The 27,096-nt window shown below is 45.5% G+C and overlaps 1 protein-coding gene across 1 annotated transcript in view; it reads right to left on the reverse strand.

Annotated features, from left to right (window-relative positions):
* The window catches only part of tshr (thyroid stimulating hormone receptor), an 85,462-nt gene that overhangs the window by 50,206 nt on the left and 8,160 nt on the right, over positions 1–27,096 (reverse strand). Inside the window, exons 2-3 of the mRNA XM_048536985.2 lie at positions 4,026–4,097; positions 83–157 (exon numbers count right to left, since the gene is read on the reverse strand). Coding sequence (XP_048392942.1) covers positions 83–157; positions 4,026–4,097 — 147 coding nt within the window. The remainder of the gene's footprint in view (positions 1–82; positions 158–4,025; positions 4,098–27,096) is intronic.

Below are 27,096 nucleotides of genomic sequence, written 5' to 3' on the forward strand. Positions count from 1 at the left end.
CCTGTCCCTCCTCTCCCGTTACCCCTATGTGATGTCAATTTCCAATTTTTGGGACCTGCAGCCCCAGGGATCAAATACGCACATGTGTGTGACTTTATCCAAATTGAAGAACGCATGTGCATCCACTTTCTGAAGTGCTGCATCGATGGAAATGTATCTGGAAATGAAATGGAAAAGATTTATTCGGATGTTACGAAGGTTGGACGGTTTGAGCTACAGGGAGCAATTGAATAGGCTGGAGATATTTTCTCTGGAGTGTCGGAGGCTGAGGAGTGACCTTATAGAGGTTTATAAAATTATGAGGGACACGGATATGATTAATGGACAAGGTCTTTTCCCCAGGGTGGGAGAGTCTAAAACTACACGACTTACATTTGAGTGAGAGGGGAAAGATTTAAAATGGACCTAAGGGGCTTTTTTTTCATGCAGAGGGTGGTGTGTGTATGGAATGAGCTGCCAGAGGAAGTGGTAGAGGCTGGTACAATTACAAGATTTCATAGAATCCCTCCAGGGTGGAAACAGGCACTTTGGCCCAACAAGTCCACACTGGCCCTCAGAGCATCCCACTCAAACCCGCCTAATCTGCACATCCTTGAACACTACCTGCAATTTAGCATGGCCAATCCACCCAGCCTGCACATCTTTGGACTGTGGGAGGAAACCGGAGCACCCGGAGGAAACCCACGCAGACACAGGGAGAATGTGCAAACTCCACGCAGACAGTCGCCCGAGGGTGGAATCGAACCTGGGTCCCTGGCGCTGTAAGACAGCAGTGCTAACCACTGAGCCACCGCACCGCTCTCACTCTCAGTCTTCTCCTTGACATTGAAGGTCCTGAATAATGTCACGCAGGAAAATCACAGATACATTCTCAAAGTGGTCCACTTTCATATTTGAGTTTAGACAAAGGGCCTGAATTTGACCCGCCCTCTGGGAATGGTTTGAGAAGCAGGGAGCAACTGGTAGAATTGGGGAGTGGTGGGGGGCGGGGGGTGGGCAGGGGGAGGTGGGATGCCATCTTCCTGCTGCATTACCATCCCACCCAGAGTGGCCAGGCCTCCGTCCCAGAGGTCAGCTAGCTGTGAGTTACTCAAGGGGCCAATTAAGGGCCTCCTCCTGGCTTTGCTGGCAGTCAACCAATGGCTGGAGAAGTCTTCCGTTGCCGACTAAATTAAAGCTGAAATGCCCATGTAAAAGAAAGTTCCTGATTTACTGTCATGGCATGTATTAAAGCGAAGGCTGCCTCTGTGTTGTGATGCATCATGACCATTCACAGTCAATGATTCATATCTCCAGCCATCTCCTGAATACCAATCACAAATTGTGGTTGGTTTCTCCCCTGTAAACATTCATCAAGTCACAAGGCAAATCGCCACGTAATATCTCTAACAAGTGGCGATGTTTATCAAAGGAAATAAGGTTGGGAATACTGGTTTTATCATAGGCCGAGTGTTTATATTCACTATGTGCACTCTCCCCTATTGCATCAATATTAACACAGTGGCTCAGTGGTTCGCACTGCTACCTCACAGCATCAGGGACCCAGGTTTGATTCCACTCCTTGGGTGACTGTGTGTGGCGTTTGCACATTCTCCCTGTGTCTGTGTGGGTTTCTTCCCACAGTCCAAAGATGTGCAGGTTTGGTGGATTGGCCATGGGAAATGCATGGTTACAGGGATAAAGTGGGGGGTGGATCTGGGTGGGATGCGCTTTGGAGGTGGTGGGCTCTATGGGTCGATTGGCCTGATTCCACACTGTAGGAATTCTAGCTATGATAAAAGAATTAGCGCTCTGGAAGGTTTACTCTCTAAATCTTAAGCTGCAGAAATTAGGCCCTTTAAAGTCACTTTCACGGATGTGGGTATCACTGGCAGGGTCCATGTTTAATGCCCATTCCTAGTTTCTTTTGAACTGAGTGGCACACCAAGCCAGTTCCGAGGGCAGTTAAGTGTCAACCACATTGCTGTGGGTCTGGAATCAGACCAGTTGTGGATGAAAAGATTTCCTTCCCAAAAGGACGTTGGTGAAACAAGTTTCTACAGGAACAAACAGTGGCTGTCACAGTCAGCAAACATGAAACTCACTTTATATTCTGGTTTTGTTAATTACATTTAAACAGCAGTTGCACCTACAGTGGGCTGTAAACCTAAATATTAACCAGGGCTCTCTGGACACTAGCTAAAGGATATTATCATGACACCACCATTTCCCCTGTGGCCTTAAATTCGATAAATTGGAAGAAAACATAGCAATTGCTGGTGTGAAAGGGTTAGGGCTAAGTTTAGGATTAGTGTGATGGTCAGGGTTAGTGTTAGGGTTAAGGTTAAGGTTAGATTTAAGTGGATGGTTAGGGTTATAAAGTTAGGATTAAGGCTAGCTTTAAGGTAATGGTTAGGGTTTAGGTTAAGTTTATGGTTAAGGTTAAGGCGCTGGTTAGGGTTAGGGTAGGGATATGGTTAGGCTGAAGGTTGTGATTAGGGTTATGGTTAGGGCCAAGCTTCAGGTTATAGTTAGTGTTAAGTTTAGGGTTATGGTCAGGGTGAAGGTTACGGTTAGGGGTAATGGTAGGATCAAGCCCAAGTAACAGTTAGGGCTAACATTACAGTTGAGGTTAGGGTTAAAGTTTCCATTGGGGTAAGAGTTAAGGTTACAGTTGGGGTTAGGGTTAATGTTACAGTCAGGGTTAGGGTTAATGTTACAGTCGGGGTTAGGGTTAATGTTACAGTCGGGGTTAGGGTTAACGTTACAGTCGGGATTAGGGTTAATGTTACATTCGGGGTTAGGGTTAACGTTACAGTTGGGGTTAGGGTTAACGTTACAGTTGGGGTTAGGGTTAACGTTACAGTTGGGGTTAGGGTTAATGTTACATTCGGGGTTAGGGTTAATGTTACATTCGGGGTTAGGGTTAACGTTACAGTCGGGGTTAGGGTTAATGTTACAGTCGGGGTTAGGGTTAACGTTACAGTCGGGATTAGGGTTAATGTTACATTCGGGGTTAGGGTTAATGTTACATTTGGGGTTAGGGTTAACGTTACAGTTAGGGTTAGGGTTAATGTTACAGTTGGAGTTAGGGTTAAGGTTCCCGTTGGGGTTAGGGTTAATATTACAGTTGGGGTTAGGATTAAGGTTACAGTTGGGGTTGGTGTTAAGGTTAGGAATTGATGCTGTGAACCTATTCTGAATTCTTGCTGCTTTCGAGGAACGTTGTGGTACATGAAGTCCAGAAACAGGCTATTCAGCCCTACTGTCCTGTGGTAATCAAGTCTTCTTCTATCCCACACAACCTAAAACTACCATACGTCCTTCTAGTCTTTTCTCCTTTATCGGTCGATCCAACTCTCCATTTATTTGAACCAATTTTATTCCCCTCAGACACTCCTTGCGGTCGTGGATTTCACATTTTTGTCATTCCCCTGAAGTTCATTCTGAACGTCCTGTTTCATTTAGCGCCAAATATCTTCTGTTGATTATGTTGCAACCAGGATGCACTGTGGGGTGAGGGGTTTTGACTGTGGGAAGTAGTGAAGACTGGGCAATAACACATCAACTGTCCATCATTCATCCCTGTTGTTTTCATGGTGGTATTTGAAGGAGAGCATGTCAGGTCCTCCCAGGGTCCTGGCCCAAGACTAATCCTAGGCAGCATCACTAAAGCAGACATACAGACTGCATAGCAAACAAAGTGTAGAGCTGGATGAACACAGCAGGCCAAGCAGCATCTTAGGAGCAGGAAAGCTGACGTTTCAGGCCTAGACCAGACTGCGTATCTTATTTCTGCTTATGGGAGCTTACTGTGTACACAGTGGCTGTACTTGCCAATGCATTACAACAGCATTGGCCATTGACTGTGCGATGTGAAAAATGTGAAAGGCGCTATGGAAATGCAAAATCTGCCTTAATTTACCCCTGCAATTTCGGAGATAAGGGCAGAAATTGGGAAAGTGAATTGTTGGTTGAGAGGTCAGCGAATGTATGTTTAGGCTAAGGGAGTGATCAATAGGCTGACAGGTTTCGCAAACACTTACATCCTCGAAATGTTTGGGAGCTTTGTAAAAGCTTCTGAGGGGATGGTCTTGAGTTGAGTCTCCATGAATCGGCTGTTGAAAAGAAAGATCATTTTTAAATAATGACATTTCGCTGACAGTGATGACAATGCTGAGAAAACCACTGTAAACTAATATTCCACTCCCAGAGACATGTTGGAGAAACTCAGCAGGTTTGGTAGGGTCTGTGGAGAGAGAAGCAGAGTTTACTGCCCATTCTGTTCATTGTATTTTCTCCTTTCATGAACTTGACTGGCACTCGTCGTTGTCTGTTAGGAAACTGTTTGGGTTTGAGGCATTTCTCAGGGTCTACCACAACCACCTTCATCACTGACACAGCTGAGGTCAGTAAGGACCCTGGTGGTGCTCCTGGGATGTTCTATTCAAAGCTCACCACTGTGCTAAGCCAACAACAACAATCAGCATTCATGTGGCCTCCTTCATGCAGTGGAAAATTCCAAGTTGCTTCACAGGAGCGTAATCCAACACAAACTGATACTGAGATGCATGAGGAAATATGAGGACATGTAACCCGAAACTCGTTCTAAGAGGCAAAAGTGGTTTAGGGATGGAGTTCCAAGTTTCATGACACAGGTACATGTGGTTCTGGATACTGTAGGTTGCGAAGGTTACTGTTAGCCCAGTTCCAGTGGACCAATCAACCAAAGATATGTCTTTTGTTGTTTAAACCATATTTCAGATATTACACTGATACTCAGTCATGATGACATAGAAGATAATCATGTTAAAGTTTGAGCAGCACTGCATCAAAGTGTAATCCTAAACCTCCATTTAAGAGTTCACGTCCTTATTCTCAAATCTCTCCATACCCTTGCTTCTACCTATCTCTGCAACCTACTCCTGCCCTACCACTCCGAGGCTGCAATCTTCAATTCTCTTACACATCCCTCATAGACGTCAATCCACCATTGGTTTCCATGCCTTCAGAATCTAGATTCTCTGCTCTGGAACTTGGTTCCTAAACCTCTTGATCTTTCTCTTTTTTCCAAAACCTGCCTCAGTTGTAGAACATGCCATCTGTTTTTCACTCTTTCCAAAATATACTTCCTTACCCATGTTGTTGGTCACATTTTCCAGTGTGGCACGGTATCGGATCTTGTTTGATTATACCGCAGCAAAGTTCCAGAGGAGGTTTTACCACATTAATGGTGCTACATAAGTGCAAGCTATTATTTTTAAAGAGGATGATTGGAAGTTTGGATTTCAAAGTAAAGAGGAGAGTTTGGTGGATTGTACAAAATATAGGGTTAGCTCCTCACTCCTTATAGAACTTAGATCAGTCCAGCACAGTACAGGCCCTCGACCAACAATATTGTGCCAAGCTATTCTCCTACTCTAAGATCAAACCACCCTGCACACCCTACATTTTAATCTCCTCCAACTGACTATCCAAGAGTTGCTTAAAATATCTACCACTGCCAGCAGCGCATTCCAAGCACTTACCTCTCGCATCCCCCCTACACCTTCCTCCATTCACCTTAAAATTATGCCCCCTTGTAATAGTCATTTCTGCCCTTGGGAAAAGGCTCTGACTATCCACTCTATCTGTGCCTCTCATCATCTTGTACACCTCTATCTAGTCACATCTCATCCTTCTTCACCCCAATGAGAAAAGCCCTGGGTCCCTCAGCCTTTCCTCTTAAGGCCTGCCCTCCAGTCCAGGCAGCATCCTGGTAAATCTCCTCTGCACCCTCTCTAAAGCTTCCACATCCTTCCTATATTGAGGTGACCAGAACTGCACACAATATTCCAAGTGTGGTCTAACCGCGGTTTTATAGAACTGCAGCATTACCTCACCGCTCTTAAACTCGATTCCCCTGCCAATGAAAGCCAACACACCATACGCCTTCTTTATAACTCTACCAACTTGGGGAGCAACTTTGAGAGATCTACAGACGTGGACCCCAAGATCCCTCTGTTCCTCCAACCTGCTGAGAATCCTGCCATTAACCCTGTATTCTGCATTCAAATTCAACCTTCCAAAATGAATCACTTCACACTTTTCCAGTTTAAATTCCATCTGCCACTTCTTTTCCCAGTTCTGCATCCTGTCAATGTCCCATTGCAACCTACAACAGCCCTTCACGCTGTCCACAACTCTACTAACCTTCGTGTCAATGGCAAACTTCTAAGCCCACCCTTACACTTCTTCACTCAGGTCACTTATAAAGATCACAAAGAACAGAGATCCCAGAACAGATCCCTGCAGAACACCACTGGTCATTGAGCTTCAGGCTGAATACTTTCCATCTACTATCACCCTGTGTCTTCTAGTGGACAGCTAGTTTTGTATCTAGACAAATAAACTTCCCTGAATTCTATGCTTCCTTACTTTCTGAATGATCCTACCATGGGGAACCTTATCAACTGCCTTGCTAAAATCCACATACACCACATCCACTGCTCTACCTTCATCACTGTATTTTGTCACATCCACAAAGAATTCAATAAGGCTTGTGAGGCATGACCTGCCCCTCACAAAGCCATGCCGACTATTTCTAATCAAACTGTGCTTTTCCAAATAATAATAAATACTATCTCTCAGAATCCTCTCCAATAATTTGCCCACAACTGAAGTAAGACTGACTGATCTGTAATTCCCGGGATTATCCCTATTCCCTTTCTTGAATAAGGGAATAACATTTGCCACACTCCAATCATCTGGTATGAAAAGATCATCATCAAAGGGGCAGCAATCTCTTCCCTTGTTTCCTGTAGGAACCTCGGGTATATCCTGTCTGGCCCAGGGGACTTATCTATCCTAGATAACAAAGTGTGGAGCTGGATGAACACAGCAGGCCAAGCAGCATCTTAGAAGCACAAAAGCTGACATTTCGGGCCTCGAACCATCATCAGAAAAGGGGGATGGGGAGAGGATTCTGAAATAAATAGTGAGAGGGGGGAGGCGGACCGCAGATGGATAGAGGAGAAAATAGGTGGAGAGGAGACAGACAAGTTAAAGGGGCGGGGATGGAGCCTGTAGAGGTGAGTGTAGGTGGGGAGGTAGGGAGGGGATAGGTTAGTTCAGGGAGAACGGACAGGTCAAGGGGCTGGGATGAGGTTAGTAGGAAGGAAATGGGGGAAGGTCAGTCCTCACAGACTCTCTGCTCACACTATTTGCCTGTACATGAGCTACCCCATCCTCTGATTTGTAGCTCCAGTTCCTAGCCCCGTGCCAAACCAGTTTAAACCCTCCCGAAGGCCTCCAGTAAACCTCCCGCCCAGGATATTGGTGCCCCTCCAGTTCAGGTGCAAACTGTCCCTCTTGTACAGGTCCCACCTTTCCCAGAAGGTATCCCAATGATCCACAAACCTGAAGCCCTCCCTCCTACACCAGCTCTGTAGCTGCATGTTCAGCTGCGCTCGCGGTCTGCTTCTGGCCTCACTAGCCCGTGGTGCCGGTAGTAATCCTGACATTACAGCTCTGTTTGTCCTGGCTTTCAGCTTCCATCCTAACTCCCTCTTTTCACTTTCCAGGTCCTCATTCCATTTCCTAGCCTTGTCATTGGTACTGATGTGCACCATGACTTCTGGCTGCTCTCCCTCCCCCTTAAGAGCCCTGAAGACTCGATTTGAGGCATCCCTGACCCTGGCATCCGGGAGGCTACATACCATCCAGGAGTTTTGCTCAGTACCACAGAATCTCCTGTCTGTTCCCCTAACTATTGAATCTTCTATCACTATTGCTGTCCTACCTCCCCTCTTCCATTCTGAGCCACAGGGCCAGGCTTAGTGCCAGAGACCTGTCCACTATGGCCTTCCCCTGGTAGGACCCCCCCCCCCGCCACACTATCCAAAACGGTATACTTATTATTGAGGGGAATGGCCACAGGGGATCCCTGCACTATCTGTCTATTCCCTTTCCCCTTCCTGACAGTCACCCAGCTACCTTTCTCCTGTACCTTGGGTGTGACCACCTCCCTGTAACTCCTCTCTATCAACCCCTCAGCCTCCCGAATGATCCGGAGTTCATCTGGCTCCAGCTCTAGTTCCCTAATGCGGTTTTTGAGGAGCTGGAGTTGGGTGCACTTCTTGCAGGTGAAGTCAGAGGGGACACCAGCAGGGACCCATACCTCCCACATCCTGCAAGAAGAGCGTGCAGCCGCCCTCGCTTCCATTCCCTCTTCTCTAGATTGCCAAAAGAAGAAAGATAAAAAAAATTGTCTTACCAACTTTCCACACAGTCATGTTTTTGGTTAGAGGAAGAGGATGGATGGGAGAAACTGTATGTGTCGTGTTTTGGATTTAGCCAATGCCCGAATATATTAGTTCACTTCCCGGCTCGCGCTCTCACCTCTCCCACTGCTCAAATCAAGAAGGCCTCTGACGCACAAGGTAAGCTTGGTCAGTGTGGACCCATTGGACTGAACGGCCTGTTTCCACAGCGTAAGGGTTCTATGGTAATATCCTAAATTGTTCAGGCCCTCACAAGGTTTCGTACCCCCTGCTGTGTTTTTAAAAATTGTCTTATGACTTGCATCATCATTGACCTTTCCATGATAATTCAGAACAAATTGCCCTCTTTATTCAAGGGCCACAAATGTTTGGAATATCCTGACATTTAAAGTAATAAGAGGCTAGGCATTTCAAAATCTAGTGAAATGCTACAAGAGACTGAGAAACAAACGTCAATGGGAAAATAGCTTCTGAACTTTGTGAGGGTGGGGATGTCACGAACTAGATGCAAGCTCAAACCATACATTCTTACTTATAGTCACACACATACCTTTCTGTTCTGAACAAATCCGCATCGAAGAAAATGGTTAGTGTTACTCAGGGCTGGATATAGTAGGTGGAGGTGGCTACTTGAAAAGCGTGTGTGAATATAGTACCTTAAACCTAAATGATCTCTGAGAATTTCTTTCACCAACTCCACCATGCCAGGTGGCAGTACAGAATGAGTGCTTGCCTGAATATTCAGACTGTGCAAAAGAGCCTTTGACTAATGATTCATGGAACAGTGCTGGTCTGTTACATCTGGGTTCTGCATGTTGACAGAAGCTTCCCTGTCTATAGCACTGGCACTCTGTTCTTCCCCCTCCCCACATCCATGCATTTCCACTAAAACCTGCTGTCATCAGATTTTATTTTAGCCTGAGGAGATTACAGCCATCCCTCAGAGCAAAGACAGCAAATGCTAACAGTGAAGTCTGTGTATCAACTTTTCAACAGTAGCTGTTTGCAATCTCTGAGACGGGCAAACTTGTTCACAGGCTTCAGTGTGTTATTTTAGAACATGAGAACTCAGAGCAGGAGAAGGTCAACGGCCCCTCGAGCCTTTCCTGCCATTCAACACCATCCTGGCTGATCTCATCCCTGCCTCAACTCTACTTTGTTGGCCGCTTTCCATAACCCTTCAGCCCATTACTCATTAAAAAATGCACCTATCTCCTCCTTAAATTTCCTCAATGTTGTGGGATTTATCACACTCTGGGGTTGTGAATTCCACAGATTCGTGACCCACCGAGAGAAGTAATTCCTCCTCTTCGTTGTTTGAATCTGCTTGCCCTTATTGTAAATCTCTGACCTCATGTTCTGAATTGCCCAACAAGGAGAACCATCCACTTTACATCTACTTTGTGAATCCCCTTTAGCATCTTATATACCTCAACTGGATCTTCTCAATTTGGTCTCCTTCCAACTCTAGTGAGTCCAGGCTTAAACTGCTCAATGTCTCCTCTTAAGACAAACATTTTGTCTCTGGAATTAATTGATTGAACCTTCTCTGAACTGCATCCAATGAAGTTGCATCCTTTCTCAAGTAAAGGGATCAAAACTGCATGCAGTGCCCGAGGGGTGGTCGTGCCAATGCTTTGCTTCAAAAATATTTCCCTTTTTTTATTCTATTCTTTTAGAAATTAATGCCAACATTCTTTTGGCTTTCCTTATTACATCTTGCACCTGCATACTCATGCTCTCCAATTCATGTACCGGTATGCCCAGATCCCTCTGCACCAATGTTTCTCTCCATTTTGATAATGTACTGCTTTTCCTTCTTCCAACCAAAATGGATAATCTCAAACTTATCCATGTTAAGCCCACCTGCAAAATTTGTGTCATCCACCTAAATTTATTCACATCCATTTGAAATTAGTTTATTTCTTCTTTGTAATTTATTTTCCCGCCTATTTTAGTGTCATCTGCAAGTTTGGCAAAAGTACTTTCTAACCCCATATTCAAGTCTTAATATAGATTATAAATAGTTGGGCAAGAGAATTCAACCCTGTGGCACTCCATTGCTTTCCCCAATTTCTTTGTAATCCCTGGTTGGTGGGTTCTCCCTTTCATTATTCATTTACATAGCAGGAATATACTTTCACTGAGCATTCAGAAATATTCTTAAATATCTGCCACCAAGTCTCTGCTGATCTACCTCTGAGTGTAGTTTCCCAGAACACTTCAGCCAGCTCAAAGTTCATGCCTCTTTTATTGCACTGATTTAAGTTTAGAATGTAAGCCTGAGTTGCAATCTTCTCCCTTTCAAACTGGTTACAAAACTCAGTCATATTGTGGGAGAAACCTGGGGGTGGCTTTACTCTGTGGTCGTTAATTAGTCCTGTCACATGCTACAATACAAAGTCTAAAATAATTTCATTTCTGGTTTGTTCCAAAATGTGCCGCTCACCACAATTCTATGAAACACTAAACCAAGCTGCTGCTATCAATCTGACTTTTCCAGTTTATACCAAGATTAAAGTCACCCATGACTTTTGCTGTTCCTTTATCACAGACATGCAATATATTATGGCTTGAGGCACCTTCTGCCAGGTCCTTCCCCCAAGCCCCACACACCAGGCCGTGCTATCACACTGTGTACCATTACACACAACCCATCCGATATAGTGTGGAGCTGGAGGAACACAGCTGGTTAGGCAGCTTCAGAGGAGCAGGGAGGTTCATGTTTCGGGTTTACACCCTTCATCAGAGCTGGGGAGGTGGAAGGGAGCTCGGAAATAAATACAGGGGAGATGGGGCTAGGGGAATGTAGGTGGGATGGTGTTAGGTGGATGCAGGTAGGGATACTGGGGCTTGGTCATTGGGAAGGGTGGGGCGGATAGGCAGGGAAGGAGATGGACAGGTTGTGTCAGGTCAAGGAGGCAGGGATGAGAGGGAGGGTTGGGCATTCGATGTGGCTGGGGCTGGGGAGATTTTGAAAACCCGAAACATTGACTTTCCTGCCTCTCTGATGCTGCCTGACCTGCTGTGTTTATCCAGCTCCACTCTGGGTTGTCTCTGACTCCAGTGTCTGTAGGTCTTGCTATCTCCAACAGAAAACCCTTGTTTGTCACTAGCTGTCCACATTAATTCCACGTTCATTCTCCCAGGCCAATTGTTATCCACTCCTTTGTCCAACTTAAAAACAAACTATTTCCTAGCCACCATCAGTTCTGAGAAAGAGTCCAGAAACGTTAACTCTGATTTTTCCTCACAGATGCTGCACAGGTGAGCTTTTCCAGCAACTTCTGCTTTTGTTTCTGATTTACAGCATCCGCAGTTCTTTCGGTTTTTGTTTAGCACGGAAAATTATTTTGCCTTTATTAGTCAAGTCATGCATTACAAAAGCAGGTAAGTTATGTTGGAGCTGGACATAATTTAAGTTAGGACACAGCTGGAGAATGGTGTGCAGTTCTGGTCCCTGCATTGTAGGAAGTGGGGGCGTAGAGGAGATTCATCAGAATGTTACCTGGAATGGAGCATTTTGAAGATGAAAAGAGATTGTTTTCTTGAGAGCAGGGAAGGTTGAGGTGGGGTATCTAATAGAGATGTATAAGATTATGAAGTGCATGGGCAGAGTGACTAGATGGCAATGATTCCCCTTAGTCAAAGAGTCAATAACAAGGTGATGTAATTTTAAGATGAAAGAAGTTTAGATGAGATCTGAGGAAAGAGCTTCTACCCGAGGGTGGTGGGGATCAGGAATGCAGTGCATGGCTAGTTAGGGAGTAATCCTTACAACCTTTAAAAAGTATTTGGATAAGCACTTCAAGTGTCATAATATTCAAGGCTGGTGCAGGAAACTGGGACTAATGTAGATGTTTAGCTTTGGTGGTACAGATCTTTCACTTTTTTTCCTTCTGTGCTTTTTTTAATGTTTCCTTACCTTAGCTTTTCTAACTTCCTCAGGCTAGATGGCCTACTCCTACTCCTATTTCTTATGTTGCCCAGCAGAAGGTGTCTGCTCCTGGCCGGGGCCAGTGAAGAGGAGGCTTCCAGGACAGCGAAGTGGTCTTGGCCTGGCGTGGTGGTCTTGGCCTGGTATGGTGGCCTTGGCCTGGTATGGTGGTCTTGGCCTGGCGTGGTGGTCTTATCCTGGCATGGTGGTCTTATCCTGGCATGGTGGTCTTCGTCTGGTATGGTATGGTAGTCTTAGCCTGGCATGGTGGTCTAGGCCTGGCGTGGTAGTCTTAGCCTGGCGTGGTAGTCTTAGCCTGGCATGGTGGTCTTGGCCTGGCATGGTGGTCCTGGCCTGGCATGGTGGTCTTCACCTGGCATGGTATGGTAGTCTTAGCCTGGCGTGGTAGTCAGCCTGGCATGGTGGTCTTAGCCTGGCATGGTGGTCCTGGCCTGGCATGGTGGTCTCGGCCTGGTATGGTGGTCTCGGCCTGGTATGGTGGTCTTGGCCTGGTATGGTGGTCTTCGCCTCGCTTGGTGGTCTCGGCCTGGTATAGTGGTCTTGGCCTGGTATCGTGGTCTTGGCCTGGCATGGTATGGTAGTCTTAGCCTGGCATGGTAGTCAGCCTGGCATGGTGGTCTTGGCCTGGCGTGGTAGTCTTGGCCTGGCGTGGTAGTCTTGGCCTGGCGTGGTGGTCTTGGCCTGTCATGGTGGTCCTGGCCTGGCGTGGTGGTCTCGGCCTGGTATGGTGGTCTCGGCCTGGTATGGTGGTCTTCGCCTGGCATGGTAGTCGTAGCCTGGTATGGTGGTCTTGGCCTGGTATGGTGGTCTTGGCCTGGCATGGTAGTCTTAGCCTAGCGTGGTAGTCTTGGCCTGGCATGGTATGGTAGTCTTAGCCTGGCGTTGTAGTCAGCCTGGCATGGTGGTCTTGGCCTGGTGTGGTAGTCTTAGCCTGGCATGGTAGTCTTGGCCTGGCATTGTGGTCTTAGCCTGGCATGGTGGTCTTGGCCTGGTATGGTGGTCTTGGCCTGGTATGGTGGTCTCGGCCTAGCATGGTCGTCTCGGCCTGGCATGGTGGTCTTGGCCTGGCATGGTGGTATTCAAGTTTTGTGGCCTTGTCCTGGAATGAAGGTGTTGTTGAGGTTTTCTTCAGCAGAGTCTTCTGGGCATTCCAACATTTGTTGTTTCAAACAACTTTCCCCAAACCAAGATGAACTCTGTCGTAATTTTTACTTTTTTCTTATCTATGGCTTCTGTCATTAATGCAGGCTTCATGGTGTGGTGACTTATGAAGCTTTTCACTTTACTTTAATTGTAAAAAAAATGCAACAATAAATTGCTGTGATATTCTATTCAGATTTGATGATCAGAAGGGCCTCTTTGGCAGTGTATGACTCTATTTTCTGTTTCCAGGCAGAAACGAATCTGAAGCTTAGGTTAAGGGAGAATTTTCCATCTGCTTTCAAATTTGGCTTCTCTTCCATTTCTGAACAAGACCTTGACCCGATTCTCCCCAGTTACTGCACTGTGCTCCCCCTGCTGGATATTCTTCCCATTGAGGTAACACTTCATAAAATAGTGGCAGCATTATCCGTTTTGGAAGGCAGCAATTTTCACACACTTTCTCCTGGAACAGAACCACCTTGTTTGATTTTTACTTCATATCCCTTTAGTTTCTCCTCAGACCGCCGCTCTCGTTTGATTTCTGAAGGTCCACTTTGCTTGTGGTTTGTACCGCTTTGTCGGACATGGCGTGGTCCCTGCTTTGTGCAAAGTCTGACAGAACCTGGTCTGCCACTCTGACAGTAATCCATCCACAAATCTAATCTGCTTTCCTCCCTTCATAAGTGCAATTCTTCACCAGCCAACAAAGGTCATTCATGACCAAATGCATGCTTTCCCAGGTCTCGGCATCCTTCTGTTAAACTTTACCCGTTCAACAATTACACTTCGACCAGAAGATGCAGATGCAAAAACAGGCCATTCGGACCATCGAGTCTGCTCTGCCATTCAATGAGATCATGGCCAAGCTGATAATCCCCGACTCCTCAAAATCCCTATAACCCTCGGCTCCCTTACTGATTAAAACTCTGTCTATCTCAGCCGTGAGTAAACTTAATGACCCTGCCTCTATGGATCTCTGTTATAAAGAATTCCACAGACTCATTATCCTCTGAGACATGAAATTCCTCCTCACATCAGTCTTAAATGGGCGACCCCTGATTTGGAGATTATCTCTTCTGGTCCCAGACTCTTCCACAAGGGGGAACAAACTTTCCGTATCTACGGTGTCAAGTTCCATAAGACATTGTATGCTTCAGTAAAGTTGCCCTTATTCTTCTGAACCCCAGTGTTAGGTGTCTGAAGCCTGTAATAGCCTTTCATACAAAGCTGCTATCTCAGTGAAACCCTGTTCTACTAATCCATCATTAACAATGCTTCCTGCAGGACATAGTAATGTACTGGCAATTCCTGCAGCTGATAAACCCTTCCTTCCAATTCTCCCAATCCTAGACCTGGTGCAGTCCCTCGACTGCCTGGAATGTTTTAGGGGAGAGTAGGCTGATTTCCTGCTATCTCCAGCATCTACCACCAGATCTGTTCCACATCTCAGGGCTTCAGTTCATTACTGTCTGGTCTCCGAGTCTGGATCCCAGGCTCGTGCCGCTCCCACGGGATCCTCTGACAGCTCAGTGGAAAACTTGACCACAAGGTTCACTTTAGTTGGGGACTTTAACGTTTCTTCTTTGTCATTTCCACTGCCAGCATGTTTCAGTGTTATCTGGGGTTGAAACTGTTTAGTCTCCTGGAATAGTGCGGCAGGAGTCCATGGAATTTTCTGTGAGAGCTCTTCATTGGCAGGAGAATTGAGTTTAAGAGTGGTGAGGTTACGCTGCAGCTCTATAAAACTCTGGATGTGAGTTTGCTCGCTGAGCTGGAAGGTTCGTTTTTAGACGTTTCGTCACCATTCTAGGTAACATCATCAGTGAGCCTCCGACGAAGCGTTGGTGTTATGTCCCGCTTTCTATTTATCTGGTTAGGTTTCCTTGGGTTGGTGATGTCATTTCCTGTGTTGGTGATGTCATTTCCTGTTCTTTTTCTCAGGAGATGGTAGATTGGCTCCAGATTGAGAAAAAGAACAGGAAATGACATCACCAACGCAAGGAAACCTAACCAGATAAATAGAAAGCGGGACATAACACCAGCGCTTTGTCGGAGGCTCACTGATGATGTTACCTAGAATGGTGACGAAACGTCTAAAAACGAACCTTCCAGCTCAGCGAGCAAACTCACATCCAGAACCTCAACCTGAGCTACAAATCTTCTCAAAACTCGCTAGCATCTATAAAACTCTGGTTAGACCACACATGGAATATTGTGTTCAGTTCTGATCGCATCATTATAGGAAGGATGTGGAGGCTTTAGAGAGGGCGCAGAGGAGATTTACCAGGATTTTGCTTGCACAGGAGGGCAGGTCTTAAGAGGAAATGTTGAGGGAGCTAGAGCTTTTCTCATTGGAGTGGATATGGATGAGAGGTGACTTGATAGAAGTTTACAAGATGATGAGAGGCAGAGATAGAGTGGATAGCCAGAGACGTTTTGCAAGGGTGGAAATGACTATTATGAGGGGCATAATTTTAAGGTGATTGGAGGAAGGTGCAGGGGAGATGTCAGAGGTAGGTTCTTTACACAGAGAGTGGTGAGTGCGTGTGGAATGACCTGCTAGCAGTGGTAGTGGAGTCAGATACTTTTGAGACTTTTAAGTGGCTCTTGAATAGGCACATGGAGGATAGTAAAATGTAAGGTATGCAGAGTAGTTTGATCTTAGTGTAGCATAATAGGTCGGCACAACATCGCGGGCCAAAGGGCCTGGAGTGTGCTGTACTGTTCTATGTTCTATAGCAAGCCCTGCACTCATTGAGAGGCTCCTAGTTTGATAATACATCAATTTTAAAACTCTTACCCTCGTCTGTCAAGATCATAGTCTTCATTATCTCTGTAATCTCCTTGAGCCCTGCAACCCTCTGCAACATCAGCTCTCATCTAGTTCCTTGTGATTACCTTGACGTCCTCTGCATCACCACTGTCAATTCTACCTTCACTTCCACAGGCCCTGAGCGCTGGAACATCTCCTCACTCACTTTCTTTGAGATGCACCTGAGAACTTACCAGTCTAGCCAAGGTTTTGGACTTGGTTACCTGCTGAATATTTCATTTAGTAGTTTGAACAAAGAACAGGCCCTTCAGCCCACCAATCCTGTACTGAAACATTACGCCTGTCTATACTAGAAAACTTTTGCCTCTATGTGGCTGGTATCCCTCTACTCCCTGCCTGTTCATGTATCTGTCAAGATGTCTCTTAAACATTGTTATTGTATAGACCTCCACCATCTCCTCCGGGAGCACATTCCAGGCACTTATCAACCTCTGTGTAAAAAAACCTGCCTCTCACATCTCCTCTAAACTTCCCTCCTTTGACTGTAAACCTAAGTCCCCCAGTAATTAATATTTATACATAGGGAAAAGGCTCTGCCTATTAATTCTATCCATGTCTCTCAGAATTTAGTAAACTTCTATAGGTTGGCCCGATCTTTCAACGTTCAAGTGGGACAAACCAGGTTTATCCAATCCAACTTCACAGCCAATAACCTCCAAACCAGGCAACATCCAATAAATGGTTCTGAGGAAGGGTCACTGGACCCGAGACATTAACATTTTTCCCCTTCACAGATGCTGCCAGACCTGCTGAGCTTTCCCAGCAACTTCTGTCTTTGTTCCTGATTTACAGCATCCGCAGTTCTTTTGGTTTTTATTTTACATCCAAGTAAACTGTTTCAGTATCCTCTCCAAATCCTCCACATCTTCCTGCTAGTATGGCAACCAGAACTGCACGTGCTATTCCTAATGTGGCCTAACTAAAGTTTGGCATCAGATTTTGCCTGATCTTTGCTTTTGTGAGATGCCTTGGGATTTCCCATGGTGTTAATTGCAGCATATGAAAATTGCTGCCTTTACACTTACAAAGGGTTGAAATAAGGAGAATGGTTCACATAGTCACTGAATTAGCAATCCAGAGACCCAGGTTAATGCTCTCAGGTGAGATGGGTTCAAATCTCCACATGGCAGATGGTGGAATTAGAATTCAGTAAATAAAACTGGAATTTAAAAAGAACGAGTTGGATGGTAAGCAGGAAACCATTGTAAACTATCACAAAGTCCTGCAGGAAAGGTCATTTGCCATCCTCATCTGGTCCGGCCTACATATGATTGCACACCAACAGCAGTGTGGTTGACTCTTAACTGCCCTCTGAAATGGACAAACAAGCTGCTGCATTTAAAGGCAATTAGAAATATATAACAAATGACTTACCATGGTAGCCACATCCCGAAACAAGAACAAACAGAGAGTGGTCTGCTCTTCCGGTGAGATGTGGGAAATTGGGAAGAATTCAGTCATGCCTGCAGGAAGTGTGTCCATCTGCAGCTCCTCTCAGGCTGCATAGATCAGATTATTGGAAGTTCAACTCCGGTGAGTTGCATACAGGAGGCAGAAAGTTTTATAGACAGGAGTTTCAGGGATGTGGTCACACCAAAGTTTCAGCCAGATAGATGGGAGGGCCACTGCAGGAGTCCCCTATGGCCATTCCCCTCCCAGACTAAGAAACTGTTCGGATACCGTGGAGGAGATGGCCTCCCAGGGGGAAAGGAGCACCAGCTTCATCAGAACTGATGCTGTTGTACACCAGGGAGGGTCAAAGTGTAGGTGGGTGGTAGTGATTGGAGAATCTATAGTTGGGGCACAGACAGCCTTTTCTGTGGCCATAAGCAAGACCCCAAGATGGTGTATTGCCTCCCTGGTGCCAGGTTCAAGGGTGCCTCTGAGCAGGCACAGGATATTCTGGAACGGGATGATGAGCAGCTATAGGCTGCGGCCCGTATTGATACTAACGACACAGGCAGGAGGAGAGATGAGGTCCTGTAAAGGGAATTTAGGGAGTTATAGAGTGATAGAGTCACAGAAACCAACAGCGTGGAGACAGGCCTATTAGCCCAAATGGGTCCATGCCGACCAAAATGTCTATCCACGCTAACTCCACTTCCCTGCAATTGGTCCATATCCTTCTCAAACGTTCCTATCCATGGGAATGCCTTTTAAAAGCTGTTAATGTACCCACCTCAACCACTTCTGCTGGGAGCTCATTCCACATACATACCACCCTCTGTGTAAATAAGTTGCCCCTCAGGTTCCCGTGTATTCTTTCCCCTCTTGCCTTAAACTGATGCCCTCTAGTCCTCGATCCCCCAACCCTGAGACAAAGCCTAAGCGCATTCACCCTATCAATGCCTCTCATGGTCTTATTCACTTCTATAACATTCCCCCTCGGTCCCCTCTGCTCTGAGGAAAAATGCCCTAGCTTGTCCAACCTCTCCCTCACACTCAGTCCCTTGAGTCTCGGCAACATCCTTGTAAATTTCTTCTACACTCTGGTTAGGCAGGAAGTTGCAAAGCAGAGCCTCCAGGGTTGTAATCTCTGGGTTTCTCCCTTTGCCATCTGTCACTGAGGCTAGAAATAGGAAGATAGTACAGTTGAATGTGTGGCTAAAGAGCTGGTGTTCGAGGGAGGGCTTCAGACATCCGGATCTCTTCCAGGGCAGGTGGGGCCAGTACAAGAAGGACAGGTTGCACCTATACTGGAGGGGCAGGGTGGTTTGCGAGTGCCACCCCAGCAGTAGGTAGGCTTATGGAGAAGGCAGAGGTGAAGTCAGGTCAGTTTAATAGGAAGAACAGGCAGAGCCAGATTAATGAACACAGTGGAACTGGTGGTCTGAAGGGTATTTATTTAGAATTCCTACAGTGTGGAAACAGGCCCTTCAGCCCAACAAGTCCGCACCGTTCCTTGGAGCATCCCACCCAAACCCATCCCCCTATAACCCACACACCCCTGAACACTACAGGCAATTTAGCATGGCTGATCCACCTAGCCCGCACATTTTTGGACTGTGGGAGGAAACCGGAGCACCCAGAGGAAACCCGCGCAGACACGGGGAGAATGTGCCAACTCCACACAGACAGTCACCCGAGGCTGGAATCGAACCCGGGTCCCTGGCGCTGTGAGGCTGTAGTGTTGACCATTGAACCACTGTGCCACCCTAAATTTCAATGCAGGGAGAGTCACAGGTAAGGCAGATAAGCTTAGAGACTGGATTGGTGCATGGGTATAAAATGTGGTAACCATTACCGATGCTTGGTTGAGAGTGGGGCAGGATTGGCAGTTCCACATTTCTGGGGATGAGATGTTTCAGGCGTGATACAGAGGGATGTATGAGGTTTGGAGTGAGTTCCATTACAGATTAAGAAGAATGTCACAGTTGCACTAAGAAAGGACATCTTGGAGACTTCATCCCGTGAGGTATTATGGGTAGAATTTAGGGACAAGAAAGGTGCAGTCACCATGATGAGGTTATACTATAGGCCTCCTAATAGCCAGCAAAAATTAGAGGAATAGATGTGTTGGCTGATCATGGAAAGGTATGAATGTAACAGGGTTGTTGCCATGGGTAATTTTAACACCCCTGATATTGACAGGGACTCTCTTAGAGCTGGGGCTTAGATGAGGGCAGAATTGGTTGGGTGCATACAGAACGGTTTCATGAAACAATATGTGGATAGTCCCAGCTTGGGAAGGGTCTGTATGAGATCTTTTGGTGGGGAATGAGCCCGGCCAGGTGATAGAAGTTTCCGTGAAATAACATTTTGGGAACATTGACCATAATTCTGTAAGTTTTGAGATAGTTATGGACAAGGATAAGTCCAGTCCTTGGGTGAAAATGCTAAATTGGGGGAAGGCTAATTTGGCAGGAACTGTAGAAATTAGATTGGGGGATGGTTGTTTGAGGATAAATCCACATCCAACATGTGGGAATCTTTTAAAGGCCAAATTCCATACTCAGTGTCCCAACCGATGAAGGCCAGCATGCTGTACGCCTTCTTCACCACCTTATCCACTTTGAGGGAACCATAGAGTTGTACCTCAAGATCCATCCAGGTATCAATGTTCCTGAGGATCCTGCCATTTACTGTATACTCACTGTATTACTGTCTAATTCAAAGGCATTTATTGAACGTTGGCCTTGTCAGTAACATCTATAAACCACAAAGGAAAGAAGAAAATGGAGTCAGCTATGGTTCAGTGGGAAGAGTTCTTGCCTCTGTATCAGAAGGTTTTGGTCTCCAAGCCCAATCCAGAAGCTACAGCACAGAATCTAGGCTAACAATCCCAGGGCAGTACCAAGAGGGTGCCGTTGTGTTGTCGTTGTTGTGTTGTAGGTAAGACATTAAATTAAAAATCCTGCCTTCCATCTCAGGATGATTGGAAAGAAGAGCAAGGTGCTATCCCAGTTTTCTGGCCAATATTTATTATGCACCCAACACAGAATCGCTGAAGAAGAGTTGTTTGGTATTTATCTCATCACTGTCTGTGGGGAATCAAAACACAAAATTCTGGAGAAAAAAACCCCATCAGGTCTGGCGGTATCTGTGAAGAGAGAAATGAAAGACACTTCTGAAGATGTCACGTTACGCTCAAAACATTAACTTTGTTTCTCTTTCGACAGATGCCAGATCTGTTGAGTTTCTGTCTCATTTTTTGTTTATGTTTCAGATTTCCAGTATCCGCAGTGTGTTCTTTTAGCTGTTTGTGAGGAGCTTGCTCTGAGCAAATTGACTCCTTGTGTTTCTTGCATTATAGCGGTGGCTACATTTCAAAAATGTCTCATTGATTATAAGGTGCTTTGAGATATACAGAGTTGCCACTATGCATAAGTACAATCAATTTTTTCTTTCAATGAGTACTTAATTGGTCATAAATCATTTTGAGACATTGGGTCATGAAAGGTGTTAGAACTGAATTTCAGAATTATAAAGTGATTCAGCATGAGAAGAGTCCATTCAGCCCATTGTGTCTGTGCTGGCTCTTAGAAAAGGCCAACCAATTCATCTCACTTTCTTTTTAACCATGTCTTTCCCTTTCTGAAGCTTTAGGGACATCTGGCACTCCCAGAGTTAAGCCCAGGATGATGGGAGGCAGTGACTCTAATTTCCTGAACTCAGCTCACATCACATTTGGCTTCCATCTGGAAATGAGAAATCACCTCAATATTTTTTCAACATAAGGCAATACAGCATAGGAACAGACCATTCTGAACTAATCCCATCTGCCTGCACGTGGTCTATAACCTTCTCTCCCTGGGCAGCTCATGTGTCTGTTGAAACACATCTTAAACTTTGATATTCAATCTGCTTCTATCACCTCCCCTGGCAGCATGTTCCAGGCACCTGCTCGCTCTGTGTAAAAGCTTTCCTCACACATCTCCTTCAAAGCCTCTTCCAAGGATGCCCACCTTGAAAAATTTGACCTCCTCCCTCCGGAAGCAAAGCCTCTCCTTTAAACTTCCCCCTTTTCACTTTAAAACCTATGCCCCACAGTATTTGAATTGAATGGTGTGCTGGGCCACTCCATAGGGTTTTTAGGAGTCAAACACATTGCCTATCAGTTTCACACTTCATGCAATCCGAAGTGTGCAGAAATCACATCAGATCCAGGCGTTAAAAAAAGTCAACGAATCTTTGTGAAATTTTGATGAGAGTTTCTTCAGGAAGAGTCTTTGGGCTACAGAGCTGAGGTCCATAGTTTGGCAACGGGCCTGGTCAATGTAAAAAAAAGTTAGCACTGATCATTCTTCCTTGCGAATCACGCATCAGAAGTGATAGTTCAAATGTCAACTTCAGGTGAAGTGGTTCAAGGGCAAGAGCTCAACTGGATCAGGATGAGCTGATGTAACTTTAAGCACACATGCTCAGTCATGGTATCATACTGCTCAGAAAGTGGCCATTCAGTTCCTCATGGCTGTGCTGACTCTTTGAAAGAGTTATCCAATTAGTCCTGACAATAAGTTCCAACAATTTATGTCCTTTTCAAGTACTTACCCGGAGTTATTATTGAATCTGGTTGTATTTGAAGCCAATTACACACTATGTGGTGCATCATGTGCAAAACCAGAATACCTACTGAGCACATGCAATAAAACAGTTCACAGTGTGGCATTCACTGCTCAACAGCCAGCTGCACTCACTATAGCTACAGGTGAAAACTTCATCCTGAAGTCAAGGCAGGACTTCACTCCAGATTTACCTTAAATGACCTATCAGAACAGTTCAAAACCATGATGTAAGACTTTACGTCATGAGACAATGAACAAAGTCTCAGAGTTTTCCATAATAAAAGCACAGCAGCGCAAAAGGAATTGCTTCTGAATGAGAGACCTGATTTATTGAGAAGCTGTCATCTCTTCCAGCGTATAGGAGAAGGCAAAAAAGGGTTGGGGAGGTGTGGGAAGAACAGGTGACATTTATGGATTAACATGGTTAATAGAAACACAGTAGCATTTCTTAGAGAATATCCACCCAGTTCTGTGCGGCATTAGGAGCCGTACAAGCTCCTTTGGTGTCTACCAATAGGTGTCTACGATCTCATTGCGCAAATGCATGCAATACAAAAGCTGTCTGCTCAGGCATGTGGACAAGTGGACTAGTCATCCACCACGCATGGCAGTTAATGGTGGTAACAGACAATTTGATTGAATTTTTGAGAAGTGCATTTGTGAACACAAGAACTCGCTGGATAAAAGCTTTCTCTCCTGCGCACATTTTCTCTCCTGCAGTATAAATGTTTGTGCCAGAACAATAAAAGAGTTAGAGTAAAAGAATATTGATGTAAATAATACGCTGATCACCTGCAAAAAGCTTTGCCATTGAAGTAGAAACATTTCTTGAATTTTTTGGCAGTCACTTTGCAAGCAAATTTCATTTACACGCTCGCCAAAATAAATAACATGCGTTCCCATTTTTTCGGAAAGCTGCAGAATTTTTGAGCCACTGCCTACACAGGTTATGTAAGTAGCTTCCAGGATACAATATCTTACCAGGCCCGGGCACTGGGCCATTACTAACCACATTGGCAATCTTTGCACTAATATCAAGACAAAAGCAAAATGCTGCAGATTCTGGGAATCTGAAATGAAAGTAAAAAATGCGGGTCAGGCAGCAGCTGGGGAGAAAAAGAGATTTTCAAGTTAATATTTAAAATATTTCAAATTAATGACCTCTCTGAAGGTGACCACTGTTGACTCCAAACACAGACCCAGAAGAAATAGGAACAGAATTAGGCTGTTCAACCCCTCCAGCCTGCTCCTCCCCTTTCCCCATAACCCTTGATTCCCCTGGTGGGCAAGGATCTATCTACCTCAATCTTAAATTTGCACAAGGATTCTGCGCCCACAGCTCTTTGTGGCAAGGAGTTCCAAAAGCTCACACTTTCTAAGAGAAGAAATTCCTCTTCATCTCAGTCTTAAATTGGCTGACCTTCATTCTGAGACTATGCTCTCCAGTCCTAGGCTCTCCCATAGTGGGAAATATCTTCTCAGCATTTACCCTGTCAAGCCCCCTGGATGTTTCAATGAGATCACCTGTCATTTTTCTAAATTCCAATCGGTACAGTCCCAAACTTTTTAACCATTTCTCATAAAACAATCCCTCCATACTGGGGTTGATCCGAGTGAATCTTCTCTGAACTGCTTTCAATGAAACAATATCTTTCCTTAAATAAAAAGATCCAAACTGCTCACAGTAGTCCAGATATGGTTTCACCAGCACCTTGCACAGTTACAGTAAGACTTTGCTGCTCTTATACTCCAAGCCTACTTGAAATAAAGGCCAACATTGCATTTCCTTCCTGATTACCTGCTGTACCTGTGTGTTAGCTTTCTGTGTTTCATACACAAGTTCCCCCAAATCCCTTTGTGTTGCAGCTTTCTGCAGTTTTTCTCTATTTAAGTACTTTTTTTCTGCCTTAAAAATGAACAACTTCACATTTTCCCACAACCAAAGATATATTTCCTTCCCCACCCCTATCTGCCTTTCACAGAGACTGCTCTGTCTGCGGCTTCGTCATCCGCTCCACGCTCTCCTCTAACCCCACTACCCCCAGCACCTTTCCCTGCAACCACAGGAAGTGCTACTCCAGCCCCTACACCTCCCCCCTCAGCCCCATTCAAGGCACAAAACAAAGCTTCCACATTAGACAGGGGTTCACCTGCGCATCCGCCAACATGGTCTATTGTATCTGCTACTCCCGATGCGGCCTCCTCAACATCGGTGAGACCAAGCGGAGACTCGGAGACTGTTTTGTACAGCATCTGCGCTCTGTACACGACAAACAATAACACCTTCTGGTCCTGAACATTGTTCCCTCCCACTTCCTGGGTGACACGTCCATCCTGGGCCTTCTCCAGTGTCACAATGATGCAAACTGGAGGAGCAGCACCTCATATTCCGCCTTGGGAGCCTACATCCTATGGGCCTAAATGTGGAATTCACCAGTTACAAAATCTCCCCAGCCCTGGCCTCATGCCATGACCAACCCTCTCTCTTATCCCCACCTCCTTGGCCTGACGCAACCTGTCCATCATCTCTCCCACCTATCCGCTCCTCCCACCTCACTGACAAATCCCCACCACTCCCTACCTGCAGTCACCTATCACCATCCCACCTACCTTGCCCAGCCTCACCCCTCCGCTCTCTATTTATTTCAGAGCTCCCCTCCTCTTCCCCATTTCTGAAGAAGGGTCCCGACCCGAAACGTCGCTTTCCTGCTCCTCTGATGCTGCTGGACTTGCTGTGTTCATCCAGCTTCACACCGTGTTATCTCAGACTCCAACATTTGCAGTTCTTGCTACCTCTGCACATTTTCCAACATTTGCCCAAATTTGTCCCACTTATTTAACTTATTAATGTCTCACTGTAAACTGTCTGTAACCCTCCTGCAACCTGCCTTTCCACCTATTTTTGTGTCTGCAAATCTGGCTACAGTACATTGATTGCCTTCCTTTAAATCATTAAAATATCTTGGAAACATTTGTGGTCCCAGCTCTGATTCCTGTGGATCCCACTGGTCACAGATATTGAAAAATAACCCTTCCTCCCCACTCGCTGTTTCCTGCCTATTGGCCAGTTTTCCATTCATGCTGATATACAACCTCCAACAACAAGATGGTGACTGATACATTTGCAAATGCACTCAAGCTGAATTCTCAGATCCACCAAAGAGGGTTATTTTGAAAGCTAAATCCTACAGCCACTGCAAATCTGAAATAAATACGGAAAATGCTGGGAATTCTCATCAGGTTCACATCGTCTCTGAAGAGAGAAACAGAGTGTACGTTTTGAGTAAACACAACTCATCTTCAGATCTCATGGCCCAGTATATTCCCCATGCAACCATTATCATCAAGCCAGGGGATCAACCCTGGTTCAATGGAGAGTGCAGGAGGGCAATCCAGGAGCAGCACCAGGCATACCTATGAATGAGGTATCAACCTGGTGAAGCTACCAAACAAGATCAAACAGCATAAGCAACAAGCGATAGACAGAGTTAAGCAATCGCACAAACAATAGATCAGATCTAAGCTCTGCAGTCCTGTCACATCCAGTTGTGAATGATTTTTTAATTTATTCATTGTGGGATGTGGGCATCACTAGCTGGCCAGCATTTAAATTGTGCGTCCCTAATGGTTCTTGAGAAGGTGGTGGTGAGCTGCTTTCTTGAGCTGCTGCAATCCCCGTGCTCTGGGTTGGCCCACAGAGCTATTAAGGAGGTCATTCAGGATTTTGACTCAGCGAGAGCAAAGGAATGGTGATATATTCCCAGTTAGGATGGTGAGTGGCTTGGAAACGGACTCCAATTAAATTCTGAATTAAGTAACTCACCAGAGGAGAGGGTCCCCAAATATCCCCAACCCAGCACATCAGTGACATTGCAACAAGCTTTATCCAGAAGTACCGAGTGGATGACCCATCTCGGCCTCCTCCAGGATACCCCGGTGTCACAGATACCAGTCTTCAACCAATTTGATTCACTCTATGTGACATTAAATAACGTCTGGAGTCACTGGACACTCTCAAGGTCATGGACCCTGACAACACTCCAGCAATAGTACTGAAGACTTGTGCTCCAGAACCTGCCGCTCCCCTCGCCAAGCTGTTCCAGTGCAGTTACAGCACTGGGATCTACCCCATAATGTGGAAATTGTCCAGGTATGTTCTGTGTACAACAAGCAGGACAAATCCAACACGGCAAATGACTGCACTTTCAGAGTGCTCTTGATCATCGGTAAAGTGATGGAAGGTGTCATCAAAAATGCTATCAAACAGCACCTGCTCAGCAATAACCTGCACAGTTTGGGCTCTGCCAGGGCCACCCAGCTCCTGATCTCAATACAGCCTTGATTCAAACATAGCAAAACCTGGAGAATATCCTGGTATAGGTTGAGAAATGGCATGTAACATCCATGTCACCTAAATGCCAGGCAATGACTATCTCCAACAACACATAATCTAATTATTATGCTTTGACAACAATAGTATTATCATCACTGATTCTCCTACTTTAAATGTCCTGGGGGTAACCACTGACCAGAAATTGAATTGTACTGGTCGTATAAATACAGTAATTACAAAGCAGTTTGGAGCATAGGAATCCTGGAGCGAATAACTGACCTCCTGACTTCGAGATGAAAACAGGTGAGAAGCCTGTTCGCCATCTACAAGGCACAAGTCAGGGGTGTGATGGAGTATTCCACATTTGCCTGGATGGATGCAGCTCCAAAAATACCCAACAAGCTTGACACCATCTAGAACAAAGCAGCCATTTTGATTGGGACCTTATCCTCAAACATTCACTCCCTCCATCACTGGTGCTCAGTAGCAGCAGTGTGTAGAAAATGCACTTCAGAAATTCATCAAGTGTCCTTCAACAGCATCTTCCAAATCCATAGCCACTACAATATGGAATGACAGAGGAA

The sequence above is a fragment of the Stegostoma tigrinum genome, chromosome 10 (assembly GCF_030684315.1).
Source record: "Stegostoma tigrinum isolate sSteTig4 chromosome 10, sSteTig4.hap1, whole genome shotgun sequence".
NCBI classification, from domain to species: domain Eukaryota; kingdom Metazoa; phylum Chordata; class Chondrichthyes; order Orectolobiformes; family Stegostomatidae; genus Stegostoma; species Stegostoma tigrinum.